This window comes from Canis lupus, chromosome 3 (assembly GCF_011100685.1).
Source record: "Canis lupus familiaris isolate Mischka breed German Shepherd chromosome 3, alternate assembly UU_Cfam_GSD_1.0, whole genome shotgun sequence".
NCBI lineage: Eukaryota > Metazoa > Chordata > Mammalia > Carnivora > Canidae > Canis > Canis lupus.
The window spans coordinates 32503647-32529528 of NC_049224.1; the positions used below are offsets into that span (position 1 = coordinate 32503647).

Below are 25882 nucleotides of genomic sequence, written 5' to 3' on the forward strand. Positions count from 1 at the left end.
CACCCAGCATCTTCCCTGTGGCCATCCTCCCTTGGTACCATGATTGTAGGATGGGATTTGTCTCCAACCAGTGGCTGTGAGGACTTCCTTGAATTATAGGCTCTTTTCTCAGCTCCTCCCTAGGTGAAGTACCTTCTCACTGCTGGTCTCTTTTATTTCCTGGCATGTATAATGAATGCACCAATAGCCTTAAGGTATGCTCAGTGCAGACTGAGATCCCCTTATGGCTGAACATCTCAAGTGTGAACTGCAGTCAGAGGTGTGTGGTAAGGACTCTGACAATATACGGACTCCCTACTTTCCCTTAAAAGGTTGATAAAGATTTTATCCCTGGACTCATGTACATCCGTGACAATGAAGCCACATCAGAGGAGTTTGAGGCCATGAGCCTGCCCTTTACTGTGCCAAGTGCAAGTGGCCAGGACATCCAGCTGAGCTCCAAGTACACACACATCACCCTGGACAACCGTGCAGAGTATGTCCGGCTGGCAATAAACTACAGGTATGTGGTCATCTGCCCTCCATTGTTTTGATTCAGTAAATAGCAAAAATAGGAAATAGTTTGCTTGGATGGCTGCATTTTTCAGAAATACCTTACAGTAAAATGCTGATGGACTTAGTTCCAATCACTACTGATCTGTAGTCATCAAAGCTTATTTTGTAATCCGAGTCAGAGTAGTTATTCTTGCCTGAGATTCCTGACTCTGACTAGAAAACCAAGGTGATAGAATTGTCCTGTTTTGGGAGCTGTCCCGGCAGAAGTCACAAGACCTGTGGGTGCCCCTCTGTGGTCTGAGCTCTCCTGGGCAGCACTGTGTTACCTGCCTGGCCCTCACACCAGCGAGCTGCATGGTTGCTGTGTGGCAGGTCAGCAGCACCACAAATATAGCTTCTGCTACTCATTGCTGCTTCCACCACCATTACAGGTCCATACAGTGGACCTTGTCTCCAGAAGCACCTGGCCAGGTGTTGTGGTGAGACTGCACATTGGGTGGACTTTGCTTGCTGAGTTCTGGTTGTGGGTGGTCCCAGCAAGTGTGCTGTGCTGTCCCTCTGTGTTCATTTCTGCCTTGTGCCCTAACTCTCCTGTCATGAGGGCCCTAAATGCAGTATCTGTTTCCAGAGGGTTCTTACTGTGGGTGCTGTGGAGCCTGGTTCTCTGATGATGCACATCTAATTCTGGCTCCCTCCTAGGTATGCAATAAGTATTAGAATTGTGGGATGCCTGGGTGGCTCAGTGGTTTAGTGCCTGCCTTTGGCCCAGGGTGTGATCATGGAGTCCTGGGGTCAAGTCCTACATGGGGCTTCCCGTGGGAAGTCTGCTTCCCTTTCTCTCTCTCTCTCTCTCTCTCTCTCTCTCTCTCTCTCTCATGAATAAATAAATAAAATCTTTAAAAAAAAATTGTGTCTTGGAAGCTGTACGTAGTTTTGAAGATTATCTTCTATGTACCAGTGTAGGTAAACTTGGTGAGAAGTTTCGTGATGCCATCTTTATAAGATACATGCTGTGATCATCTGTGTGTAAGGCTTGGTATGAGCAGGACAAGATCTACGTTACCAAAGATAGAAATGTAAAGTGAGTTTTTTCTTTCAGACTCCATGAATTTGATGAGCAGGTGGCTGCTGTTCGGGAGGGAATGGCCCGAGTTGTGCCTGTCCCCCTTCTTTCTCTGTTTACCGGATATGAATTGGAGACAATGGTATGCCCCTGAGTGCTACTGCCCTGGACTGCCTTTTGCAGATTAAGCCACCAAATCAGTGCCACTAATTAATTTCTTGGTTAAATCTTACACTTAATTTACATCTGAAATATGCTCATGCCTGTTAAGTGAAGTGAAAACATGTTTGAAAAGTGGATGTTTCCTGCTTGCCTCCTCCCTCCCTCGAAACCCCCCCATCCTGGACCAGAGTGGAACACAGGGTCAGGTAACACGTCCACCTGAACACATGGAACCTGTCCTCGCAGTCATCCACTCTGGCTCTCACCCACATCCTGCCCCAAACAGTCCTTGGTAGAAAGAATGATTGACTGTATGGAATTAAAAAGTCAAAAATGTCAGCCGGCTTTGACAGTGTGCCCTCCTGCAGGTGTGTGGGAGCCCGGATATCCCCCTGCATCTCTTAAAGTCAGTGGCAACATACAAAGGGATCGAGCCTTCTGCATCCCTGATCCAGTGGTTCTGGGAGGTGATGGAGTCCTTCTCAAACACAGAGCGTTCCCTCTTCCTTCGCTTTGTGTGGGGCCGGACGAGATTGCCTAGGACCATCGCCGACTTCCGGGGCAGAGACTTTGTCATCCAGGTGCGGTTGTGGGGGCATGCTCCTTGCACATGATCTTGCAGCAGATTGGAAATTGGGACGCTTGTGTTAGGTGGTTTTTCCTTCTTCCTGGAAATAATAAAAAGCACGCCCAACTTTGATTTGATTGCTCAAGATTTTATATTTATAGGTCTTAGGTCTCACTTTCTACTTCTGGAAAATTAATCCGGCCACCACCAAAAGATACTGCTATTATGTCAGCGTATTTGAGATTTTGCACACACGTGTCATTTAAAGCATATATTTGATTCTCTGGTGAAATTAGGTAAATTACGTAATATTGCTTACTGAGAAAAATAAGAGCACCCATCAGATTGAGAACAAGAGTTTTGCTTTGAGTTCTAACTCTGGTCCAATGGTCAAAAACAGGCTTGGTTTATCTGCTGAGTCATGGGGTGAAGTGTCTCAACCTCCCTCTCCCTCCTCTATCCTGAGGCATCACGTGTGACTTTCCAGGTAGCAATACTGTGGTGATGGAGGACTTCCTTGGAGGGGCAGATTGGGTGGAGAGTCCATTCTCCCTGCATGCTTGAACATATTTAGGAATGGGCTCCTTCCTGAGCACAGCCTGACTTCAATCTCTGACTGGGGTTGCAATAGTGGTCGTTTGTCAGAGAGATCTTTGAGAGCAACATGTAGGTTTTCTCTCCAAAAGTAGGTAATTCCTGGGTTTCGTCCACAATTCTTGTTGGCTTCATAGTGTCTTACCTGTAGTAGTTGAAAAGGGGCTAGTGGGTTCAAGAATTCCCCATGTGAGTGTGTGCTGAGCCTGCATCCTCTGCCTGCCTTGTGCCAGGCCCTGTTCACAGCACTGATTTGTCAAAAGTAATTGCCACTGTAACCAATTGCTACTTTTGACTATAAGTCCTAGGAATTACTGAGTTGCTCCTTTTAATTTATAAAATTGGCTAGAGTATTTGTTTTCTGATACTTTGTTATTCTTAGTCAAATATGATTTTTGTGAGAATCAAGAATCTAATGAACCTAATAAAATAGATCACAGCTTTACCTGTTCTTATACATAGTCTCTGATTATTTAACATTTTTTCATTAATAGGTATTGGATAAATACAACCCTCCTGACCACTTCCTTCCTGAGTCCTACACCTGCTTCTTTTTGCTGAAGTTGCCTAGGTACTCCTGTAAGCAGGTACTGGAAGAGAAACTGAAATATGCCATCCACTTTTGCAAATCGATAGACACAGATGATTATGCTCGCATAGCCCTTACGGGAGAACCAGCTGCTGATGATAGCAGTGATGACTCAGAGAATGAGGATGTGGATTCATTTGCTTCAGACTCTACGCAGGATTATTTAACAGGACACTGAGATGGAGAAATGCCATTCTTCAAGACACCAGGAGACTAAGCAAGGAGGCAGAGTACTGCAGTTTAGACTGCAGGAGGTAGTATGTTTGATGAGAAATATTAGGTCTCTAAAATGCATGGGGGTGGGCAGGGAGACTGATCACTCATGATTGAACCATGAATGGAATAATGATTGGAAAATCAGCCTTCATGTGGGGCACTATGTGGACACTAACATTTATTTTTGAGACTTAAAAGGGTCTTCTCACCCATAAAATGCTGCATTACATGTAGGACTTCTGTGTTTACTACAATATGTAAATGTTTATATAAATACTGGATTGCAGCATTCCCAAAGTGAATAAAAAGCCTTTTTACTTGTGGGTGCAATAGATTGTGTCTTTTTTCTTTTTTCTTCTTTCCAAGTGTTGTGCATTGTGTTGATTGTACATTGGAAATACTGTGTAATGATTAAATCGTATTATAAATATTTCGATTAATATTACCCTGAATTTGTTTATTAAAAGTTTTTTTGAACATTAAATGATCAGTATTACTTGAATGCATCCATAGGTTATTTTAACCAAAACCAAAACTGAAACAAAAAGGCCATTGGTCTCCCTCTTCTCCCCAGGTGCACATTTTAACATATATGGTATGTAACTTGAATTGAGGCCTTTCTGTGAGCAGTATCTATCATAGAAAGTGTACTATATATAATGTTTATGTTCTGTATATCCCTAAAATTTAAATCCCTATGAATAAAACATCTGTCATAAAATTGTAAGCTGAATTTTCTTACCTGGTTAGATTAGCACTGGTGGATGTGCTACAGCCAAAAATTAGTCCTCGATAAGGCATTAGTTAAAGACGTTCCAAGCTAGTGCAGACTTTTTTTTTTTTTTAAAAGATTTTATTTATTTATTCATGATAGACGGGGTGGTGGGGGGGCAGAGACACAGGCAGAGAGAGAAGCAGGCTCCATGCAGGGAGCCTGACGCGGGACTCGATCCCGGGACTCCAGGGTCGTGTGCTGGGCCAAAGGCAGGCGCTAAACCGCCGAGCCACCCAGGGATCCCCTAGTGCAGACTTTTTTATTGCAAAAACCAAACTCACTGTGGTGATGAAGGAGGAATGGGCATTAAAAGAATGGGAAGGTTAAGGGGAGTGGCTGGCATGGGGAGCTGGGACCCGGAGCCTTCAGGGTCTGTTCCTCTGTCCTCCCCCCTCTGCCTGTCCTGGTTCCTGCCCCACTGGCCTGAGGTCAGGGGGATGTTTCTGGTCTTGTTGCCCATGAGGTAGGATTTGAGAGCTGCTTGTTCTAGTTTTGTGTGTATGGTAGGTTCTCAGCAAAGGAAAGAACTGAGAATAGGGTAGGAAATTTAGCCAACAGGTCTGGTGCACTAGAACTTAAGGTAAACTAGTTTGAGGCAAAAGGAGGTATTTTATGTTGGGAAACTGTTTCTTTATTCAGAGACACAATGTTTTGCATTAGATGACCAAAGTGAGGAAGTTTCTGGGAATTTATCCATGATCAAATTGGTGAATACCTAGATTAGTCTTTTATTTTTAACTCAGCTCAAAATCTCTATAATCTGCGAGGTGTTTTTTTTTTTTTTTTTTTTAATTGCCAACCTTTCTGTTGTCAGCTTTTGCTGCATAACAAACTTCCCCAAAGTTTGGTGGCATACAGGATGCAGCATTTATTTCTCTCATGCATCTGGCCTGGCTAGTCTTGGCTGAATGGCTCAAGACAATGGGTTAGGCAGGGCTCGGCTTTACAAGCCTTTCTGACTACCTAGGGCTAGAGAACAGATGAGGCCACATTCTGTGGGCTAACCCCAAACCAAGTGGGCTGACAAATGATTTTTGCTTCTAGAAGACCAGTTCTCAAAGTGTTGTTTGAGGACCCGTTGGTTTCCCTTTTGTGGTGTCTCATGAGGTCCTCCCTTTTCCAATTCTATATCTACATGAGGCCAAATTTATTTCATATCCTGCAGAAATGGGACTCCAGCTATCATAAACCAGATAATAAGGTTAATAAACATGTTAGTGCCATTCTTCTCACTAAATTTTTTTAGTTTTGGAAAATAATTTTTTAAAATAGTATTCTTGTTAATAAGTCACGGATTTGATGGGGCACCTGGGTGGTGCATTTGGTTAGGCGTCTGATTCTTGGTTTTGGCTCAGGTTGTGGAAGTTGGTATACTCCATTGTTCAGATTCCAAGTAAAAACTTAGGAGCTGGGATTGGCTTCCTTGAGCATGTCTCAGCCCTGGGACTGTGCTGACTGTAGAGGTTGTGTGGTGGGGTAGCCCCTGCTCCATCACTTGTCCCATGACCTCAGGAGTGACTGCTAGCTCTGTGTTGTTGCGGGACACTGGACTGAGTCTGACAGGTCCACTTCTGGAAGACACATTTCACCTTCTACAAATGGCAGCACTCACCCCAGTGGCTGTTTGAGTACTAGAGAATGTGGAGGCAGTACCTGGCTGACAGGTGTTCAACAATAAGCACTAAGGTGAGTTACTCATTTTTATCAGCATGCAATACTGCCCAGCCATCAAGGTATGTTGGAGAGAGCTTCCTGAGTCCATGTATGTGTAAACCGTCTTGACTTGCAAAACTAGCCAAGATACTTTCATCTGGGGACAGTGGAGGAGAAGAGAGAAGTCTGAGATATGGGCAAGTGGGCTTTCACATGCTAGCTGTTTGCATGTAGGGCCAAGCGCTGGGGTCGGGACCTCCTGCACATTGGATCTACAGGCCTGGGCAGGTAGGGAACATGGAATAGGAGACCCCTGGGGCTTCAGTCTGCTCTGTGGACTGGGGTCTTCTGACCCTTCTTAGCTCTTAATCTCAGTACAGCACCAATAAGGCTGATTAATCACTCCTTTTTTTATACGCAAATACTTCATAACAAGGTTCTTTGCTGGGACATGTCTCTTAGAAATCCTGATAGGCTCAGTAAGAGGGCTATGAACCCTGGGCATGGAGAGGCTGGGGACACACAGCTCCATCTGTGAGTGTGTCCATCCTGGGAGGCAAGGCTCTGCCCTGCCAGAGCTTCAGGGTGCCAGACAGGCTGCCTGGGGCTCATGCAGGCACTCGGGACCTCAGGAATAGGCCAGGAGGGATTACAAACTCCCACCATAATAGCCTTAGGCCCTTCTAACCACAGGGCCACCCACAGGGAAGTTCTCTGCCCCTTTGCAGATCTGAAAGGGAGTCCATGACTGTGGCTCACCATCCCCTGGCTAGGCAGCCTGGCACTACTCTAAGAAGGCATAAGAGGATGTCCCAGTGCTGTCATCACTCCCTGGCTGCAGGCTGCATGGGGTGGGTCCCAGAGATGTCTGCCTGAGTACAGGAACATGGAAGCATAGGAGGTTTGAGAACTGGTTCCACCAGCTCTGCCACATGGCAGGGTCTTTTGGTCCGTGGATAGGTGAGCTCTGCTGTGCGCAGTATATACCACATACTGTAAATTCTGCCATCAGGCCTCCTGTGCTTGGTCTTGTGGGCATTGCTGTGACCCGATCCCAGCTTTGCACTCTGCTGTGCATGTGCATCCCCTAAGGAGGCCTCAGTACCCAGTTGGCTTGGATGGAAAGAGGCCCTTGGAAGGAGCATGATTTCTCAAAGCAGTAACGCCCCAGTCTCCCTGCAGAGCACAGGAAAACTTGTAGTTGACATACTGGTACTACAGGAGCTGGCACAGGTACAGGACCCTGGGCATTGCCCCCCTTGCCTTACCAGGGCTGGAGTGGGCTCAACCTACTGCTGGTGGGGAGCCTCAGGGACACGGTCCTCATGGGTGAGTAGGTGTGAGGAGGTGTGCCCCAGGGAACCCTGGCTGGTGGGCCCCACCCCAATCACTTTTCAAAGATTTTTTTCCCCCATATACAATGGAATCTACATAGTGAATTTTCTCTAGCTCATTACATTAAAAAAATAGACATTTATTAGAGCAATTTTATATTTGTAGCAAAATTAAGCAGAAGGTCCAGAGATTTCCCTTATACCTCTTGTTCCCACACAGGCATAGCCCCCACCAGAGTGGAAAATTTGTTGCAATTGATGTATTTATCATCATAGTCTCACACAGAATAGTTTTACTATTTTAAAAACCTTTACTATTTTAAAAACACAGTGCTCTGTGTACTTTTCCTCTCTCCCCAAAACTCTTGATCTTTTTTTTTTTTGTCTCCGCAGTTTTGCCTTTTCCAGAATGCCATGTTGGAATCTTTTTAGATTGGTTTCTTTCACTTAGCAATGAATTTAAGGTTCCTTCATGTCTTTTCATGACTTGATAGTTCACATTTTTTAGTGCTGAATAGTATTCCATTGTCTGTATAGTCCATTGACTGACTATACTACAGTTTGTTTATGCATTCATACACTGGGGGATATCCTGGTTCCTTCCAAGTTTTGGCAATTATGAATAAAGCTGCTATAAATATCTGTGTGCAGGTTTTTGTATACATAAGTTTTGAACTCACTTGGGTAAATAGCAAGGAATGCAATTGCTGGATTATATGATGAGAGTGTGTTTAGTTTTGTGAGAAACTGCCAAATTGCCTTCCAAAGCAGCTGTACCATTTTGCATTCTCACCAGCGATGAGAGTTCCTATTGTTCCGCAGCTGATGACATTTGAAACTGCCTTTAAAGTGCAGACTTGAAGGCCAGAAATCCTCCTATGGTTTGCATCATGCCTTCATTGTTCCCTCTGTGGCAATTTTGAACATGGCTCTAATGTTCTTTGGCATTTTTCTCATCAAGAACCATCAAGTTCTTTTTCCCACACCAAGATGTGTGTTTCCCATCAAGACCCTTTGAACCTGGCCTCTGTGACTACTTAACCAATGGAGTGTGATGGAAGTGACATCTGCCAGGCCTGGGTATAGGGCTGAAGGAAATGGTGGCTTCCAATTCCTGTCCCTTGGGCCTCAGCTACCATACTGCAAGGAAGTCCAAGAATTAGGGAAGAAGCCACGTGGCAGGGCAGGACACCTGATGCTTCCACTCCCCAGTCTCAAGTTGCTTCTTCCAAATTAACTCTTTCCATGGTGCTGGAGTTCCAGACTCACAGTATCTGGGAGCATGATAAAATGGTTGGTATTTTTGCCACTAAACTTGGGGTGGTTTGTTACTTAGCAGTAGATAAAGGGAACCTACGTGAGTCTGCATTTGATTTTTCTCTCTCAGGTCACTCAGCTGCGCTAAGAGACAGAAGAAAGATGCCTTAGTTGTCTGCCCAGTGTCCCCTCTCCTGCATCTCCTAGGGGCCAGTGCAGAGGCTGGGCTGAGTTGAACCATCTGTGGGCAGCAGTGGGTGAACAGAATATATAGTGTATGCAGTCAGAGCAGGCAAAGGCTGGTGGCCAAAGAGGCCTGCAGAGTGGGAGATCACAAGGACCCCTGAGAGAAGGTGGGATTTTCAAAGGGGAGCTGCAGACAGATTTCCTTGTGAAGTTGGGGTGGAGGACTGATGGAGATGGCTTTGAATCACATCTGTCTGTTGATAGAAGCCAGGGGCACTTCACTGGATCATCCACAAACATAAAATATGCATATCCACACATCTATATAAAACCTACCACTACTTATATAATGTAAGCAAAGGGATTTTATTACAGATATATCAATTTATATATTCAAGTACTATATACTTGAAAATAGCCACCTTTAGTATTTTATAACTGATGCTGCTTTTTGCTAAGAACATTTAGAAAGCCCCTATTCTGGAGTTTTCCTCAGGAATTTCCTAGGTCATCCAAGAAAAGTGTGACTTTATAGTTAGATTTTGGTGAAATCTTCCTGCCCAGCTCAGGAATCACCACATCATTTCTGAGACTGCCCCAGTCACTTCTGACTGAAGGAATTCAGAACCTTTCCATGGTACAGCACCAGCACCATGAATTATGTTGTAGGTTTTCAGTATCATTATCTGCATCCAATACTCATTCCTAACTGCCTAAATCCCTAATTGGACCTGACTTCAACAACCAAGATGTTGGGTTGGCAGTGACTAGAGATGTAGAGCTTGAAACTTGGTCCGGCGTGGAACCCTGCTCTGTGTGGGCTGGGACATGTAGATGCCAATCCCTGGCAGGTGGGATTTCTTCCATAACTTAGGCTACATGAACCTATTCCTGGAGCAGGGGTAGTTGATCCCATCACAAGCATTTAACAGCTACATAAAGAACATGGAGCTTGTGATGAAGAAGGAAGAAGGAAGCATGCAGTCAGCCCTGCTGGCCAGGCTGAATCAACAGGTAAATATTAGTAACACAGGCATTAGGTGCTATATGTTTGGCCATAGTTGCCCTCTATGTGCTTCATGATCCTCCTTTGTACCTGTTGACCTGCACACCAAGGCTCCCCAGGTGTGGATGCTATTCTGTAAGGATGACAGCAACCCAGGAACTTCCAACCATTTAAGGTCCCTGTACCTTCATTATCTGGGCCACCTGTGACACTTTCTATCCTGTATTGGTGTTTCTTGAGGTGTTAGAGAAGTATGCTCAGGCTCAAGGATGAGCATGGATGCATCAGCATTTCTGCCGTGGTCACAGGCTCCACAGTACCCTGCCCCACATGGATGGAGTCCCCAGGCACAGCACACGTGAGTTGTGTCCACACATGACATGCATAGTAATCCAATGTGTGGTGTCTCAAATGCTGTACTGAAACTTATCTCAGACAACGTGGGCTTTCTAGTGGTCGTGGCTAACCCCAGGCCTGCAGTGCAGCAGTGTCCACGTTGCTCCAGGAGGTCCAGAGGTCCTTTAGACCTTTGTACCCGCTCCTGGGTAACCTGACCACACCCTGTCCTTTGCAACGGGCTTGTTATAAAGTCTATGCCTCCCAAATATCTAGCATAGCCAGACTCCACAAAGAAACAATTCTCCCAGAAAGATTTATAGAGATATTTCCCAGAACTTCTTGGGTTTGTCTGCTACGTGGTGGAGGACCTAGGAGCCTCTGAATTCTTGCCAATCCTTAGGCAGTGATTGTGGGGCTAAGGCCCACTTGGGCTGCCTGGCCCACTGCAGGCCTGTGTGTCTGTGTCTGTGTGTAGCTTATGTGTTCGTGCTTCTGTATGTCTGCGCATGTGTGTTGGTATGTGTGTATTTATGTGTCTCTCTATGTGCTGTTTGTATTTCTGTGTGTGTCCCTGTTTCTGTGTGTGGTTAATGTGTCCATAGTGTATGCATGTGGCATGTGTGTGTCTGTGTTTGCATATTCTGTTCTGTGTGTGTGTCTGTGTGTGCCTGTCTTAGCTTGTGCGTGTCGGTTGTAGTTTATGTTATCTATGTGTGTGTGTCTGTTTAGTTTATGTGCCTGTGTGTCTGTGTGTCCGTGCATGTGTGTGTCTCTGTTTATGTCTCTTTGTGTGTGCTGTCTGAGAGGAGGAGAGCTTTCCAGTGTTACATGTCCAGAAATGTAACACTGGCCGCAGCCCTGGGCTGGAGAGGGAACAGGCCATGAGAAAATGCTGCTTGGGTTTATCAGCAATATCTGAGAACTCTTAAAATGCAGAAGAGAAAAAAGGCAAAATGTTCACTCAGGGAATGAGGGTGGCTCAGCGGTTGGGCAGCTGCCTTTGGCCCAGGTCGTGGTCCCGGGTCCTGGGATCAAGTCCTGCCTTGGGCTCCCCGCAGGGAGCCTGCTTCTCCCTCTGCCTGTGGCTCTGCCTCTCTTTGTGTCTCTGTGTCATGAATAAATAAAATTAAAAAAAAAGAAAATATTCAGTCAGTTTACATTTTCCAATTCCTGCTCCCAGGGAACCACCTGTGACCAGGCCAGGCAATGGGCACAGCGTCTGGCCTTTCCGTGAGGGCCTTGCTCTGGCAGCAGCTCCCAGGGAGGGAGCCCCTCCCCTCCGCAGGCCCTTATCGACCCCGCGGGTGGCCCGAGGTGCCGTCAGGGGCGTGGCCGAGCGGGGGGCGTGGCCGAGCGGGGGCGTGGCCGAGCGGGGGGCGTGGCCGAGCGGGGGCGTGGCCGAGCGGGGGCGTGGCCGAGCGGGCCCGCCGCGCTCCAGGCCGCCCCGCCCGCTGCCCGCTGCCCGCGCGCGGAGCTTCTCGCAACCCCGCTTTCCGCTCAGCGGTCGCGTTGCGGAGCGGTCCGTGTGGACCGTGCGGCTGCGGTTCTGGAGGAGGATCGAGGGTGCAGGCCGGTGGGGAGAGGTGAGGCGCCGAGCCGTGTGCTCCGGGGAGCAGCTGGTGTGCGGTGTGCCTCGACGGGAGGCGAGCGCGTCGGTGGGAAGGTGGGCGGCTGCAGTGTGAGCTCCTCCGGGTCCGACGCGGTGGCTCCGACAGGCAGGCTCCCGACCCCCGGCCCCTCACCCCGGACGGGCCGCGCCGCCCTGAGCGCAGCGTGGACGTCTGCCCGGGCGGCCTGAGCCCCAGCGCTGGGCTCACACGTGAGCGCGAGTCAGGCGTCCCCGGTGGAATGCGCCGCGGTGGGGGGTGCGGGTGGGGGTGGGGGTGGGGGTGTATGTTACACCACAACCCGCAGGGCCCATTTCGCGCAGGCCGCGCACACTGGAAGGGTGGACTTAATGTCCGAGCTCCTTCCACGGACATGGACATTGAGCACAAGCTTCGCTGAGGGTGGACGTTTCCGTGCCTGCAGACCAGGCCTGGACCAGGGGCGCTGCAGGGGCCTGGCATCGCACCACAGACGCCTGGCTGCCCGAGAAGCCCCCGGGTGGCCCTCCGAGCACCGACCTCAGGATGCGACAAGGCCACAAAATGCAGTGACTCCGAGGAAGAGCAAACAGGAGGCTGTTCTCAGTTGTGGGCAGCCTAGGTCATGCCATCCCTGAGGTTGGCATATAGGGGTGGCACACAGTTTGCTTCCGAGACTCCAAGTCCCCTGGGACAGGACCTGTGGGGGCTGCGAATCCGAATGCTTCTGGTGGTACCAGCTCTCATAATTGCTAATGAGGATTATATCTCATTAAAAACAAGAGAGGTGAAAGTTTTAGAGAAACTGTAAAGGACTACACAGAAAATGCTTGTTATGGCAATTTAGTTTACAAACACTTGAGTGCAGTTGTTCATATCAGATGTAAAGTGAAACTGATTTAGGGCCATAAGTTTTACTATACTGATGAAAAGCAAATACTGATACTGTACTGACCTTTGAGAAGGTCAGGACGCCTTTGAAGTTAGCTGAGGTCTGAGGAATTGTGGAGGTAAGGAAAGCTCTGGCTGGAGGTTCAGCAGTGCCCACACCTGGGACTCCTAGGAAAGGTTTTAAGCTAGAGGAAATCACAGTGCGATGTGTATTTTGGAAAGATCACTGTGGTTGGGTGGTAGCTAGCTGAGTCTGGCCCACTGAGAGGTGGCTGCAGAACCAGGGTCAGGGGGCACTTCATGGTAAAGGGTCTGTAGGGTGAGAACAGCCCTCAGGCTCTGGGTTTGTGATGGGTGCATCTAGACGGATGGTGGGACTAGTCACAGGCCTTGAGAAAGGGCCAGAAGTAGCCTGAGACCTCCACAGAGGCAGCCGAGCACCTCTGAGACATCAGGGGAGACAAGGAGGAAGCTGCACATAGTGATCTGGGCTGCAGAGGGGAGCTGGGGGCATCGCCTGCCCACCAGAGAGATCTAAGCCTCTTGGGAAAGGAGAGAGGAGTAAGGCCTTTTAACTTTGGGGCATGGGGGGCCGTGGGGTGTGGTGGGGAGGAGTTAGACGTGCAGTGGAGACACAAAAGGCCAGAAAAGGGTAAGGATTACATAGAGGCTTGAAGGCTCAGGGGAGATGACCAGCAGAGGAGGGACTAGCCACTGTGCAGCATCTTTCCTATGTAAATAGAAGAAGAGACCCCCACAAACCAGGTCTCTCTGGTTAGCTCCTGTGGGCAGCTTTCCCATGCCTCCTACCCCCATTTCTGCCCCGCACCCTTGGAGAGTAGGCTACTTTCATCCAGTCGCCAATGCTACCGGAGTGGCCCAGGCCCGCGTGAAGTGGAGCCCAACGTGGTGGCCTCTCTGGCCACTCAGTGGTGAGGTCACTGCTCTGGCCGCACCGCTATGGGTTGAGTGCCCCAGCCTGCTGTGCCCTGCGAAGCAGGAGTCACGCTGCACAGAGACGACAGTGAGGACTAGCCCCAGCACAGGTCTGTTTTCTGAGGGGCAAAGGATAGTTTCAAATTGGTTTGCATGGAGGATGAAAGTCAACAGCACAGCAATAAGGGAATAAGGGGAACAGCCTGAGATGCAGGTAGAAGAGATGGCCTCTCCCCAGAGTGTAGGCTGGTAGCTGGGCCTGCTGTGAGAGCGGGGGTCCTGCCAAGGGCAGGAGGTGGCCCAGGGCGGCCCAGTTCCCGCCTGCAGCAGGGACAGCATCGCCCCTGGAGGCCCCTTGGGCATGCTCCTGAGTATAGCCCACTCGTCACCTTCCCTGGGCACAGCACAAGAAGGGCACCTCTCCTCACAGGCTCAGTCAGAGACTGTTTAACACGAGAGCATAAAAGGGATTACAAACAATGCTGTTGGGTTGAAAATTCTAGAATCTTCTACTCAAATTCATGTGTTGCAAATCCCATCTGAAAGGATATTGGGTTAGACTGTGCTGTCCTGGTGTGGGGTGGAGGCACAGCCCACTCTACTACTCACAGCAGAGACACATCTGTCTTTTCACTGGTGACCCCTGGGGCTGGCCTGTGCTGGCCTCCTCGCCCAGGGCCCGTGCCTATCCCTTCCCAGGCTTCATCAACTAGAAAAAGTGCAATGGACTCAGACACCACTGACAGAGCCACACCCCTGCAGACACAGCCGCTCCCTGCGGAGACAGCCCCCTGGACAGCTCTGATCTGACTGTGAGGCTTTGGGCCTGAGCAGGGCTTCACGTGGAAAGGAATATTCAATGACTGGAGTGTTTTTTTAGGACCTTAGACTGTCCACAAGAGGAAAGGATTAACTTGGAGCAATTTCTGTTTAATAACAAGATTTTCACAGCAGCCAATATACATCTTTCTTTTTCTCTTTTCATTATTGATGTCGAGTGATTAAAGAACTTGAAGAAAAATGTTCTTAAAATTTATGAAGGTACTATATTCCAAACGATGTATATTGCTGCTGCTGATTTATGCACTACTGCAAAACCAACGTGTCGGTCTTCATTCAGTAATTCCATTTGTCTAATTGGCATGTCAGTGCAGGGGAAGGCACCAAATCCTCAGGACAAGAGGCAATGGAGTAGATCTAAAAGATAGTTATTTAAGTACAGCTTGCTGGGCTGAGGGGCACCGAGAACAGGTTCCTGGGACCCCAGTGGTACTCATGCTTCCTGTCCCTCAAGCCTCCGCCAGCGCATTTGCACCAAACCTTAGCTCTGCTCCATAAATGCCAGCAAACTCTATTATGCCCACAAAACCCCAGCCAAGTTCTGCTGTCAAGAGCCATCAGGAGGGGTGGGGGTGCCCAGGCCTGGCTTTAGCATCTGGGAACACACCTTATGGATCCCCTTTGTAATATCTCAATTGTCCCAGTCATCCCCTCAGGTCAGAGCACCTAACAACAGCTGCTGGACCACGTTGAGAAGGGCCCAGAATTCCATTCTGTCTCAGCAGGGGCAGGTCTCCTGCCTCTGTGCACTGAGCCCTGACCTTTGGGCACTCTTGTACCAAGAACCATCCTTCCATTGAGCCCACATCTGTGCTGTGGGCGCATCTGCAGGGGAAGCAGCAGGGCCAAACGCACAACCCAAAGCAGGGTTGGTGAGCTTCAGCTATGCCTTCAGGCATGATATGGGCAGGGTGTCAAGCCTGTCCTCCCTTGCAGGATGAGTCTATACGGGAGGGCCCTTGGAGGACCTGGAAGGATGGGGAAGTGCTGCTACAAGACTTCTGGGGAAGGAAACAGAGCCAGAGAACATACTCAGGACCAGGTAGAAAGAAAGGAGCATTCCGTGGGGTTTTATGTGTCAGCCATAATATGTTTTTTTCTTTTCTTTTCTAAAAATCTGTGAGAATTTGATCATTTTGGTATGAATCTTACTCAGAATGAAAGTCCTGGCTCAGTGATAGTGTAGGCCTGGCTGGCAGAGGGGCACTGCCTCTTCTTTGTGGAGTCTTAGGGGTGAGCCCTAGGTTTCTGTCTGCAGGTCAGACATACGGGACTCAGTGGGAAGAGACCAGGATGAGACTGTGGATCCAAGGGAAGTGCAGCCTCAGGTTAGAGTGCTGGGGGCATTCCCAGAGGTTGGTCCATGGCCTAGGATGTTGGGAGAGTCCCCCTCAGAGGATGGACTGTGGCTTGGGATACCGGGGGGCATTCCTAGAGGATGAGTAGTGGTGTGAGGAGTTGGGGTCCCCAGAGGATAGACCGTGAGACTGGAGTGTTCCAGCCACCTGGTGAAAATTCATGAACAAGTGCAAGCAGGAGGATTTGGGATGTGTTGAGAAGAAATTATTAAGAAAGGTAAGGGAGAGAGACCTCGGGGTGAGCATAGCCCTTGTGAGCCTGAAAAGGTGGCCAGAAGGTGAGCTGAACAAGAGCAGAAGCATCGGGCACTGCTGAGCCAGGGGGCAGGAGGAGGCGGTGGGCAGGAGACTCAGCTCAGAGCTAGCTGGATCAAAAGATAGACCTCTCCAGAGAGTGGCCAATGTCTAAATTCAAGATTGAGCTCTTCTAGGGAGGGTGGGCCTAAGGTGAAGGCTGGGAAGAGTGGAAGGAGCCACCAAAGGAGAATGAGGAAGAGCTAGAGCCTCGGTGAGCCCTGAGACTAAAAGAGAGGGCAGTGCAGGGAAGGCCGCTGAGAACCTGAGAAAGGGCCAGAGCGTGGATATTATTAGAGATCACCCTGACTAGATTGTTTCCTATCAGGTTGGGGAGATACAAGGTTGGTTGAAGTGAATTCAAGAAAGGAGACATGAATACAGTAATTTTAAGAAGTTTTGCTATAAAGGACAAGAGAAAAATTGCATAGTGGCTGGAAAACTGAAGACAGAGAGGTTAAATTTTTTATTTTGAGGTAATTGTAGGTTTGCATGTTCCAGTTTCCTCCAATGGTAACATCTTGCAAAATTATGGTATGGTATCACAACAAGGATATACACATTGACACGGTCAAGAGAAAGAATTTCCATCACTGCATGGACCCCTCATGTAGCCTTTTACAGCCACACCCACGTCCCTTCTGCCTGCACCCCCTGCCTCACCCACAGCAACTGCTAATTAATATGTTTTCCATCTCTGTAACTTTGTTATTTCAAGAATGCTATCATACAGTGTATAACCTTTTGGGATTTGCTTTTCTTTTTCTCCACTCAGTGCTTTCACTCTGTAGAGCCATCCAAATTTCTGCATGTTTCACTAATTGTACCTTCCCAAGGATGAGTAGGATTCCGTGGTATATAGATGTACTATAGTTTGTTTAACCACTCATCCAGTGACATTTGGTTTGCTTCCAGTTTTGGACTACTATGGATAGAGCTTCTGTGAACATTCATGTATAGGTTTTTGTGTGAATGTTTCATTTATCTCCTGGCATGAATGTCCAGGAGGGCAGTTGCTAGGTTATATTGCTAGTTGTATGGTAGTTTTTAAAGAACCTGTCAAAGTGCTTTCTAGAGGGTTTATACTATATTTTATTTCCACTAGCACTGTGTGAGGGGTCCAGTATCTGTATCCTCTGCCAGCATTTGCTGTTGTCTCTATTTTCTTACTTTTATCTATTGTCATAGGTGTGTAGTGACATGTCATAATTATAGTTGTAATTTGCATTTCCCTAATGGCTAATGATGTCGAACATTTTCTCATGTGTTCATTTACTATCTGTATATCCTCCTAAGTGATTCTTCTTGTCTTTGCACGTTTTCTTATTTGATATTTGTTTAATTTTTCAATTTTTCTGGCAGCCCCAGTGGCGCAGCGGTTTAGCGCCACCTGCAGCCCAGGGCCTGATCCTGGAGACCCGGGATCGAGTCCCATGTCAGGCTCTCTGCATGGAGCCTGCTTCTCCCTCTGCCTGTGTCTCTGCCTCTCTCTCTCTCTCTCTGTATCTCTATGAATAAATAAATAAAATCTTTAAACAATTTTTTTCAATTTTTCTTACTGTTAAGTTTTGAGAATTCTTTATTATTATTTAGAAATCATTTTTAAACATTTCAATGTAGTTAACATACAGTGCTGTATTAGTTTTCTGTGTACAGCATAGTGATTTAACAATTCCATACATCATCCTGTGCTCATCATGACGGGTACACTCCTTAATCTTCATCACTTATTTCTCCCATCTCTGGTAACCATCAGCTTGTTTTCAATAGTTAAGAGTCTTTTTCTTATTCTCTCTTTCTCTCTCTTTCACCTTCGCTAATTTTTTTTTTTGTTTCTTAAATTCCACATATGAGTGAAATTATATAGTATGTGTCTTTCTTAGACTGACTTTTTTCACTTAGCATATACTCTCTAGCTGCATTCATGTTCCAAATGGCAAGATTTCATTCTTTTTTTTTTATGGCTGGATAATCATTGTATATATACTACTTCTTTATCCATTCATCTATAGATGGACACTTTAGCTGCTTTCATAATTTGTCTATTATAAATACTGTTGCTATAAACAGTGGAGTGCATGTATCCCTTTGAATTAGTGTTTTTGTAGTTAATGTGATCACTGGATCTTAGGGTAGTTCTATTTTTAACTTTTTAAGGAAACTCCATACTGTTTTCCAGAGTTGTTGCACCAGTTGGCATTCCCACCAACAGCACAGGAGGGCTCCCCTCTGTCCACAGCCTCACCAATACTTATGGTTTCTTGTGTTGTTGATTTTAGTCATTCTGACAGGTGTGAGGTGATATCTTTTTTTGGGGGGGGGGAGAATTCTTTTTTTTAAAGATTTTATTTATTTATTCATTAGAGATGGAGAGAGAGAGAGAGAGAGAGAGAGAGAGACAGACAGAGGAGAAGCAGGTTCCATGCAGGAAGCCTGACGTGGGAATCAATCCTGGGACTCCAGGATCACGCCTTGGGCCAAAGGCAGGCGCCAAACCGCTTAGCCACCCCAGGATCTGTGAGGTGATATTTTATATTAATTTTGACTTTTATTTTCCTTATGATGAATAATGTTGAATGTCTTTTCACATGTCTGTTGGCTGTCTGGATGTCTTCTTTGGAAAAATGTCTGACCATTCCTTAACTGGATTATTAATTTTTTTAGTATTGAGTTTGTTAAGTGTTTTATAGATTTTGTATACTAACCCTTTATCAAATATGTCATTTACAAATATCTCCTCCCATTCCGTAGGTTGCCTTTTAGTTTTGTTGATTATTTCCTTTGCTGTGCAGAAGCTTTTTATTTTGATGTAGTCCCAATAGTTTATTTTTGCTTTCATTTTCCTTGTCTCAAGAGACATATCTAGAAAAATGTTGCTATAGCCTATGTCAGGGACATAACTGACTATGTTGTCTTCTAGGGTTTTTGTGGTTTAGGTCTCAAATTTAAATCTTTAGTCCATTTTGAATTTGTTTTTGTGTATGGTATAAGAAAGTGGTCTAGTTTCATTTTTTTGCATGTAGCTGACCAGTTTTCCCAACACCATTTGTTGAATAGACTTTTTCCCATTGCATATTCTTTCCTGGTTTGTCAAAGATTAATTGACCATAAAATTGTGGGCTTACTTCTAGGTTTTTTATTCTGTTCCATTTGTATATGTATCTGTTTTTGTGCCAGTACCATAGTGTTTTGATTACTATAGCTTTGTAAGATACCTTGAATTCTGGAATTGTGAGGCCTCCAGCTTTGCTTTTCTCTTTCAAAATTGCTATTTTGGGTCTTTTGTTTTTGTTTTTGTTTTTAGATTTTATTCATTTATTTATTCATGAGAGACACAGAGAGAGGCAGAGACACAGGCAGAGGGAGAAGCAGGCTTCTGTGTGGGGAGCCTGATGCGGGACTCACAACCTGAGCCAAAGGCAGACGCTCAACCATTGAGCCACTCAGGTGCCCTCTTTTATGATTCTGTATAAATTTTAGGATTATTTGTTCTAGCTCTGTGAAAAGTGCTATTGGTATTTGGATAAGGATTGCATTAAATCTGTAGATTGCTTTGAGTAGTATAGACATTGCAACAATGTTTATTCTAATCCATTAGCATGGAATGTCTTTCCATTTCTTTCTGTCATTTTCATTTCTTTTATCAGTATTTTATAGTTTTCAGAGAATAGGTCTTTCACCGCTGGTTAAATTTATTCCTAGGTATCTTACTATTTTTGGTACAATTGTTAATGGGAGTGATTCTTTGATTTCTCTTTCTTCTGCTTCATTATTGGTGTATAGAAAGGCTATAGATTTCTGCACATTGATTTTGTATCATATGACTTCACTGAATTCATTTTTCAGTTCTACTAGTCTTTTTGGTGAAGTCTTTAGGCTTATCTATAAGGAATACTATGTCATCTGCAAATAGTGAAAGTTTTACTTCTTCCTTACTGATCTGAAAGCGTCTTATTTCTTTTGTTGTCTGATTGCTGAGGCTAAGACTTCCAGTACTATGTTGAATACAAGTGGTGATACTTATTACTGACCTTAGGGAGAAAGCTCTCAGTTTTCCCCCATCGAGTATAATGTTTGCCGTGAGTTTTTCTTATATGACCTTAATATATTGAGGTATATTTCCTCTAAAACTACTTTGTTGAGGGTTTTTATCATGAATTGAGGTTGTACTTTGTCAAATGCTTTTTCTGAGTCTATTGAAATAATCATATGGTTTTTATCTTTTCTCTTATTGATGTGATGTATCACTTTGATTGATTTGCAAATACTCAATCACCCTTACATCCTGGGAATAAATCCTACTTGATCATGGTGAATGATTTTTTAAAAATGTATTGTTGGATTCTGTTTGCTAGTATTTTTTTGAGGATTTTTGCATCTATGTTCATCAGAGATATTGGCCTGTAGTTGTCTTTTTTTGTGGGGTCTTTATCTGGTTTTGGTGTCAGGATGATACTGGTCTCATAGGATGAGTTTGAAAGCTTTCCTTCCTCTTCTGTTTTTTGGAATGGTTTCAGAAGAATAGGTATTCTTCTTTAAATCTTTGGTAGAATTTGTCTATGAAGCCATGTGGTCCTAGACTTTTGCTTATTATTTTTTTTAGGGATTTTATTTATTCATGAAAGACACAGAGAGAAAGGCAGAGACATAGGCAGAGGGAGAAGCAGGCTCTAGGCAGGGAGCCTGATGTGGGGCGCGATCCTGAGACCGCGGATCATGCCCTGAGCCAGGGGCAGGTGTTCAACCACTGAGTCACCCAAGCATCCCTGCTTATTTATTTTTATTTTTATTTTTTAAAGATTTTATTTAATTATTCATGAGAGACACACAGAGAGAGGCAGAGACACAGGCAGAGGGAGAAGCAGGCTCCATGTGGGGAGCCCTATGTGGGACTCGATCCTGGGACTCCAGGATCATGCCCTGGGCTGAAGGCAGACACTAAACCACTGAGCCACCCAGGGATACCCTAGACTTTTATTTATTGAGAGTTTTGAAATTACGGATTCAATCTCTTGCTGGAACTGGTCTGTAGAAATTTTCTAGTTCTTCCTGCTTCAGTATTGGTAGGTTATATGTTTGTAGGAATTTATCCACTTTCTTCTAGGTTCTCCAGTGTATTGGCATATAGTTTTTCATAACACACTCTTAGAATTGCTTGTATATCTGTGGTGTTGGTTTTTATTTCTTTTTCTTCATTTGTTATTTTATTTATTCCTGTCCTTTTATTTTTTATTTTTTGTGTTGAGTCTGGCTAAATTTTTATGAATTCTGCTTATCTTTTTAAAGAACCAGCTGCTGGTTTCATTTATCTGTTCTATTTTTTTTTTTTTTTTTTTAGTTTCTATATCATTTCTTTCTGCTCTAATCCTTATTATTTTCTTCTTTCTGCTGGTTTGGGGTTTTGTTTGTTCTTCCTCTGGCTCCTTTAGGTGTAAGATTAGGTTGTTTATTTGAGATTATTTTTGCTTCTTCAAGTAGGCTTGTATTGCTATGAACGTGCCTCTTAGGACAAGTTTTGCTGCATTCTAAAGGTTTTGGATGTCATGTTTTTTGTTTTTTTTTTTCCATTTGTTTCTATGTACTTTTTGATTTTTTCTTTGCTTTCTTGGTTAACCTATGTTATTTAACCTCCATGTATTTGTGGTCTTTCCAGATTTTTTCTTGTGGTTGACTTCTAGTTTCATAGCATTGTGATCAGAAAAGGTGCATGGACCTCAATCTTATTGTGTTCGTTTAGGCCTGTTTTCTGGCTTAATATGTGATATATTCTGGAGAATGTTCTGTGTGCATCTGAAAAGAATCTGTATTCTTCTCTTTTAGGATGGAATGTTCTGAATATATCTGTTAGATCCATCTGTTCCACTGTGTCATTCAAGGCCATTGTTTCCTTATTGGTTTTCTCTTTAGATGATCTGTCCATTGATTTAAAAAAAAAAAAAAAGCCTTCTACCATTACTGTATTACTTGTTTTATGTATCTGGGTGCTCTAAAGTATCATGCCAAGTATTTACAATTGTTAGATCTTCTTGGTGGAGTATTCCATTTATAATTACATAGTGTCCTTCTTTGTCTGTTGTTAAGTATTTCTTTTAAATCTATTTTGCCCAATATAAATATTGCTACTCTGGCTTTCTTTTCACACCATTTGCATGATAAACATATCTTCATCCCTTCACTTTCAATCTGCAAGTGTCTTTAGGCCTAAAATGAGTCTCTTGTAGATAGTGTAGAGATAGGGCTTGTTTTTTCTATCCATTCTGTCTTTTTGATAGGAGCATTTAGACCATTTACATTCAAAGTAATTATTCATGGATATGTATTTATTGCCATTTTATTACTTGTTTTATGGTTGTTTCTGAAATTTTTCTCTGATCCTTTCTAATTTTTATAGTTTGCTGGTTTTCATTAATGATTTATTTGAATTTCTTTCTCTTTAATTCTTTCATATCTATTAGTGGTTTTTGATTTGTGGTTACCATTAGGTTTGTGTATAACATATTCTGCATAGAACAGTGTACATTAAGTTGATGGTCATTTAATTTGGAATCCATGTTCTTTACTTTTTCCCATGTTTTAGGTGTATGGTGTCATATTTTACATCCTTTTATTTTGTGAGTTCTTTGATTTTCTGCAGAAAGTTTTTAAACTGCTTTTGTGTTTGCTACTTTCATACTGTCACTTCTGATTTTTCCTTTTTGCTCAAAGAGTCCCCTTTAATATTTCTTGCAGAGCCAGCTTAGTGGCTGTGAACTCCTTCAGTTTTTGTTTCGGAAACTCTTTATCTTTCCTTCTATTGCCTGCATATTTTCCCCATTCAGCACTTTGAATATATCCTGCCACTTTCTTCTGGCTTGCAAAGTTTTTTATGAAAAATCTGCCTATTGCCATATGGAGGGTTTTCTGTGTATGTAACTGTCTTCTTTTGTATTGCTGCTTTAAAATTGTTTTCCTTATCACATTTTACCATCCTAATTATAATATGTCTTGTGTGGATCTGCTTTTTAAAAATTTTGTTGGGAGTTCTCAGTGCCTCCTGAATCTAGATATCTGTTTCTTTCCATAGATTAGAGAAGTTTTCAGCTATTATTTCTTTAAATAAATTTTCTGCCCTCTTTCTTTCTCCTTTTCTTCTGGGACTCTTATAATGTGAATGTTATTACATCTCATGTGGTCACTGAGTTCCCTACGTTTATCATCATTTATCTTTCTTCTGTTCAGCTTGATTACTTTCCATTACTCTGTCTTCTACATAATTAATGAATTTTTCTGCCTCTTCCAGCCTGCAGCTCATTCCATCAGGCATGTCCTTCATTTCATTTATTGAACTGTTCATTTCTGCTATAATATTTCTTACCTCTATGTTAAGGATTTTATGGATGTCTTCCACTCTTTTCTTAAATCCAGTGAGTATCTTTATGATCATTACCTTAAATTCTTTATCAGATGTATTATTTATATCTGTTTTGCTTAGATCTCTGGCTGTGGTCTTGTCCTGTTCTTGCATGTTTTCAAATTCCTCTATCTTCTCATTTTGTTTGTCCCTGTGCCTGTTTCTATGTTAGGAAAGTCAGCTCTATCTCCTGTTCCTGAGGGTAATGGCTTTATGAAGAGGTCCTGTGGTGCCTTGTTGTCTAGGGCCTGTCACTTCAGGGAGTCTCCAATGTGTACTGTGTGCTCTCTTCTTTGTGTCCTGGTCTCTTTATGCTTTAGGCCAGTGATCTGCAGAGGCTCTCTGCCTGTTGTGCACAGTGTTTGGTTCCTGGCCTTAATGTACTGAGGTTTAACTAGGAATGCTCCAGTCCACTTTTTGGGGGTAAGATTTTATATATTTATTCATGAGAAACACACAGAAAGAGGCAGAGACATAGGCAGAGGGAGAAGCAGACTCCCCACGGGGAGCTTGCTGCAGGACATGATCCCAGGACTCTGGGATCACAACCTGAGCCAAAGGCAGACACTCAACCACTAAGCCACCCAGGTGCCCTCCTGTAGTCCACTTTTGGACTGAAACCTGTTGCCACTGCTGCCAGAACCGAGGTCCTGCAAAACTCCTGGGCTGGGAGGTGGTGTAAGCAGGGGTTTTGGTTGGTCTTCTGGGAGAAGGGCCTGCTGTACTGGGACTGAGGCAAGCATGCCTGGGAAGGGTGACTCCTCCCCTCCCTGGGGGGCAAGGCTTGATGTAAGCAAGTAAGGTAGCAAGTGTTAGTGCTGTACTGGTTCCTCCTGTGCTTATGCGGGGAGGCGGGGGCGGGGGGAGGCAAATGGTGCCTCCCAATTCCTTAAATTGAATTGGTGAATTCTGATTCTGCTAATGCTGACTCAGATATATGCTCTGAGATGAGCAAATAACCTCCCTTCTGTGGGCCTTAGGCACTTTCAGATTGCTGTTTCCACACTGTTTGTCCACATGCTGTTTCCCTGCCCTTTCTCTAAGAGCAAACCAATGTCCTTTAGTCTCTGTGAGCCAGTGCTGCTAACCTTTAAAACTCCAGGCTTTAAGCCCCACTAGTTGCAAGAACTCATGAAGATTGGCTCCTCTCACTTTCCAAGCCAGTTGCTTTGGGAATTTGTCTTCCCTCTGTGGACTCCCCACCACAGCAACAGTGATCCATTTCTCTCCCAAACCAGATCTCTGTACTTTCTACCTTCTTTGATGAGGCCTCTTTTCTACCTTTAGTTGTGGAGTTTGTTCTGCCAGTCTTCAGGTTGATTTGTGGGGTATTTAGGATGATTTAATGGTTATTAGTTGTATTTGTGGATCTGAGTTTAGGGTCCCCCTAATCTGCTGCCATCTTCCCTGCACTGAGAGTTCTTTATGTTTACAGGATATTACTTTTTCTGAATAGTGATGGGCAAGTATTTTCTCCCAATTCATGGCTTGTCTTCTCATCCTCCTAACAGTTATTCACAGAGCAAAAAAATTGTAATGTTGATTAAGTCCAGTTTAAAAATTGTTTTCTTCTTTATGGATTGTGCTTCTGTTGCCAAGTTTAATACTTTTTGCCTAGCCCTAGATCCTGAAGAATTTTCACAGTGTTTATTTTTAAAACTTTTATAGCTTCACATTTTACATTTAAGTTTGTGATCCATTTTGATTTAACTTTTATGTAAGTTATGAGACGTAGATTAAGGTTCTTTTTTTGGCTATGGATATCTAATTGCTCAAGCACCATTTGTTGAACAGGTTGTCTTTCTTATGTCAAATTGCTTTTGCACCTTTGTCGAAATCCACTGGGCATATTTGCATGTGTCTATTTCTGAATCCTCTGTTCTGTTGATCTGTGTGTATATATGTCTGCTCATTCTACACACTATTGGTTACTGTAAAATAAATCATGCAATTTGGTAGATTGGTCCTCCCATTTTTTTTTCCAAATTGTGTTAGGTATTCTAGATCATTTGCCTTTATATATAAATTTTAGAATAATCTTGTTTATATTTATAAAATATTGTCCTAGAATTTGATAGGAATTGCATTAAATCTGAATATAAATTTGGGGAGAATTAACATTTTTACTATGTTGAGTCTTCCAATTCATCAACACGATTTAGCTTTCCATGTATTTAGGTCTTTGATTTCTTTCATCAGTGTTTTTATGGTTTCCAGCATATCAGTCAATATCTGTCTTGTTAGATGTACACCTAAATATTTAATTTTTTATCAGTTGTGAATTATATTTTTAATTTTATTGTCAACATGTTCATTGAAAGTATATGGAAATGTAGATTTTTAAAATTGT

At 44.3% G+C, this 25882-nt stretch overlaps 2 protein-coding genes across 3 annotated transcripts in view; both read left to right on the forward strand.

The window, feature by feature from the left end:
* HERC2 (HECT and RLD domain containing E3 ubiquitin protein ligase 2) overlaps positions 1-4408 on the forward strand; it is a 242709-nt gene extending 238301 nt beyond the window's left edge. The window contains 4 exon segments of the mRNA XM_038532568.1: positions 312-502; positions 1595-1700; positions 2089-2301; positions 3377-4408. Of these exon segments, the coding sequence (XP_038388496.1) occupies positions 312-502; positions 1595-1700; positions 2089-2301; positions 3377-3649 (783 nt within the window). The 3' untranslated portion in view covers positions 3650-4408.
* A 7259-nt stretch (positions 4409-11667) lies between these two features.
* OCA2 (OCA2 melanosomal transmembrane protein) overlaps positions 11668-25882 on the forward strand; it is a 433117-nt gene continuing 418902 nt past the window's right edge. Inside the window, exon 1 of one of the 2 annotated variants that reach the window (XM_038532569.1) lies at positions 11668-11820. The gene's annotated coding sequence lies outside the window, so the exon portion shown is untranslated. The remainder of the gene's footprint in view (positions 11821-25882) is intronic. The other variant, XM_038532570.1, reaches the window with a different exon arrangement.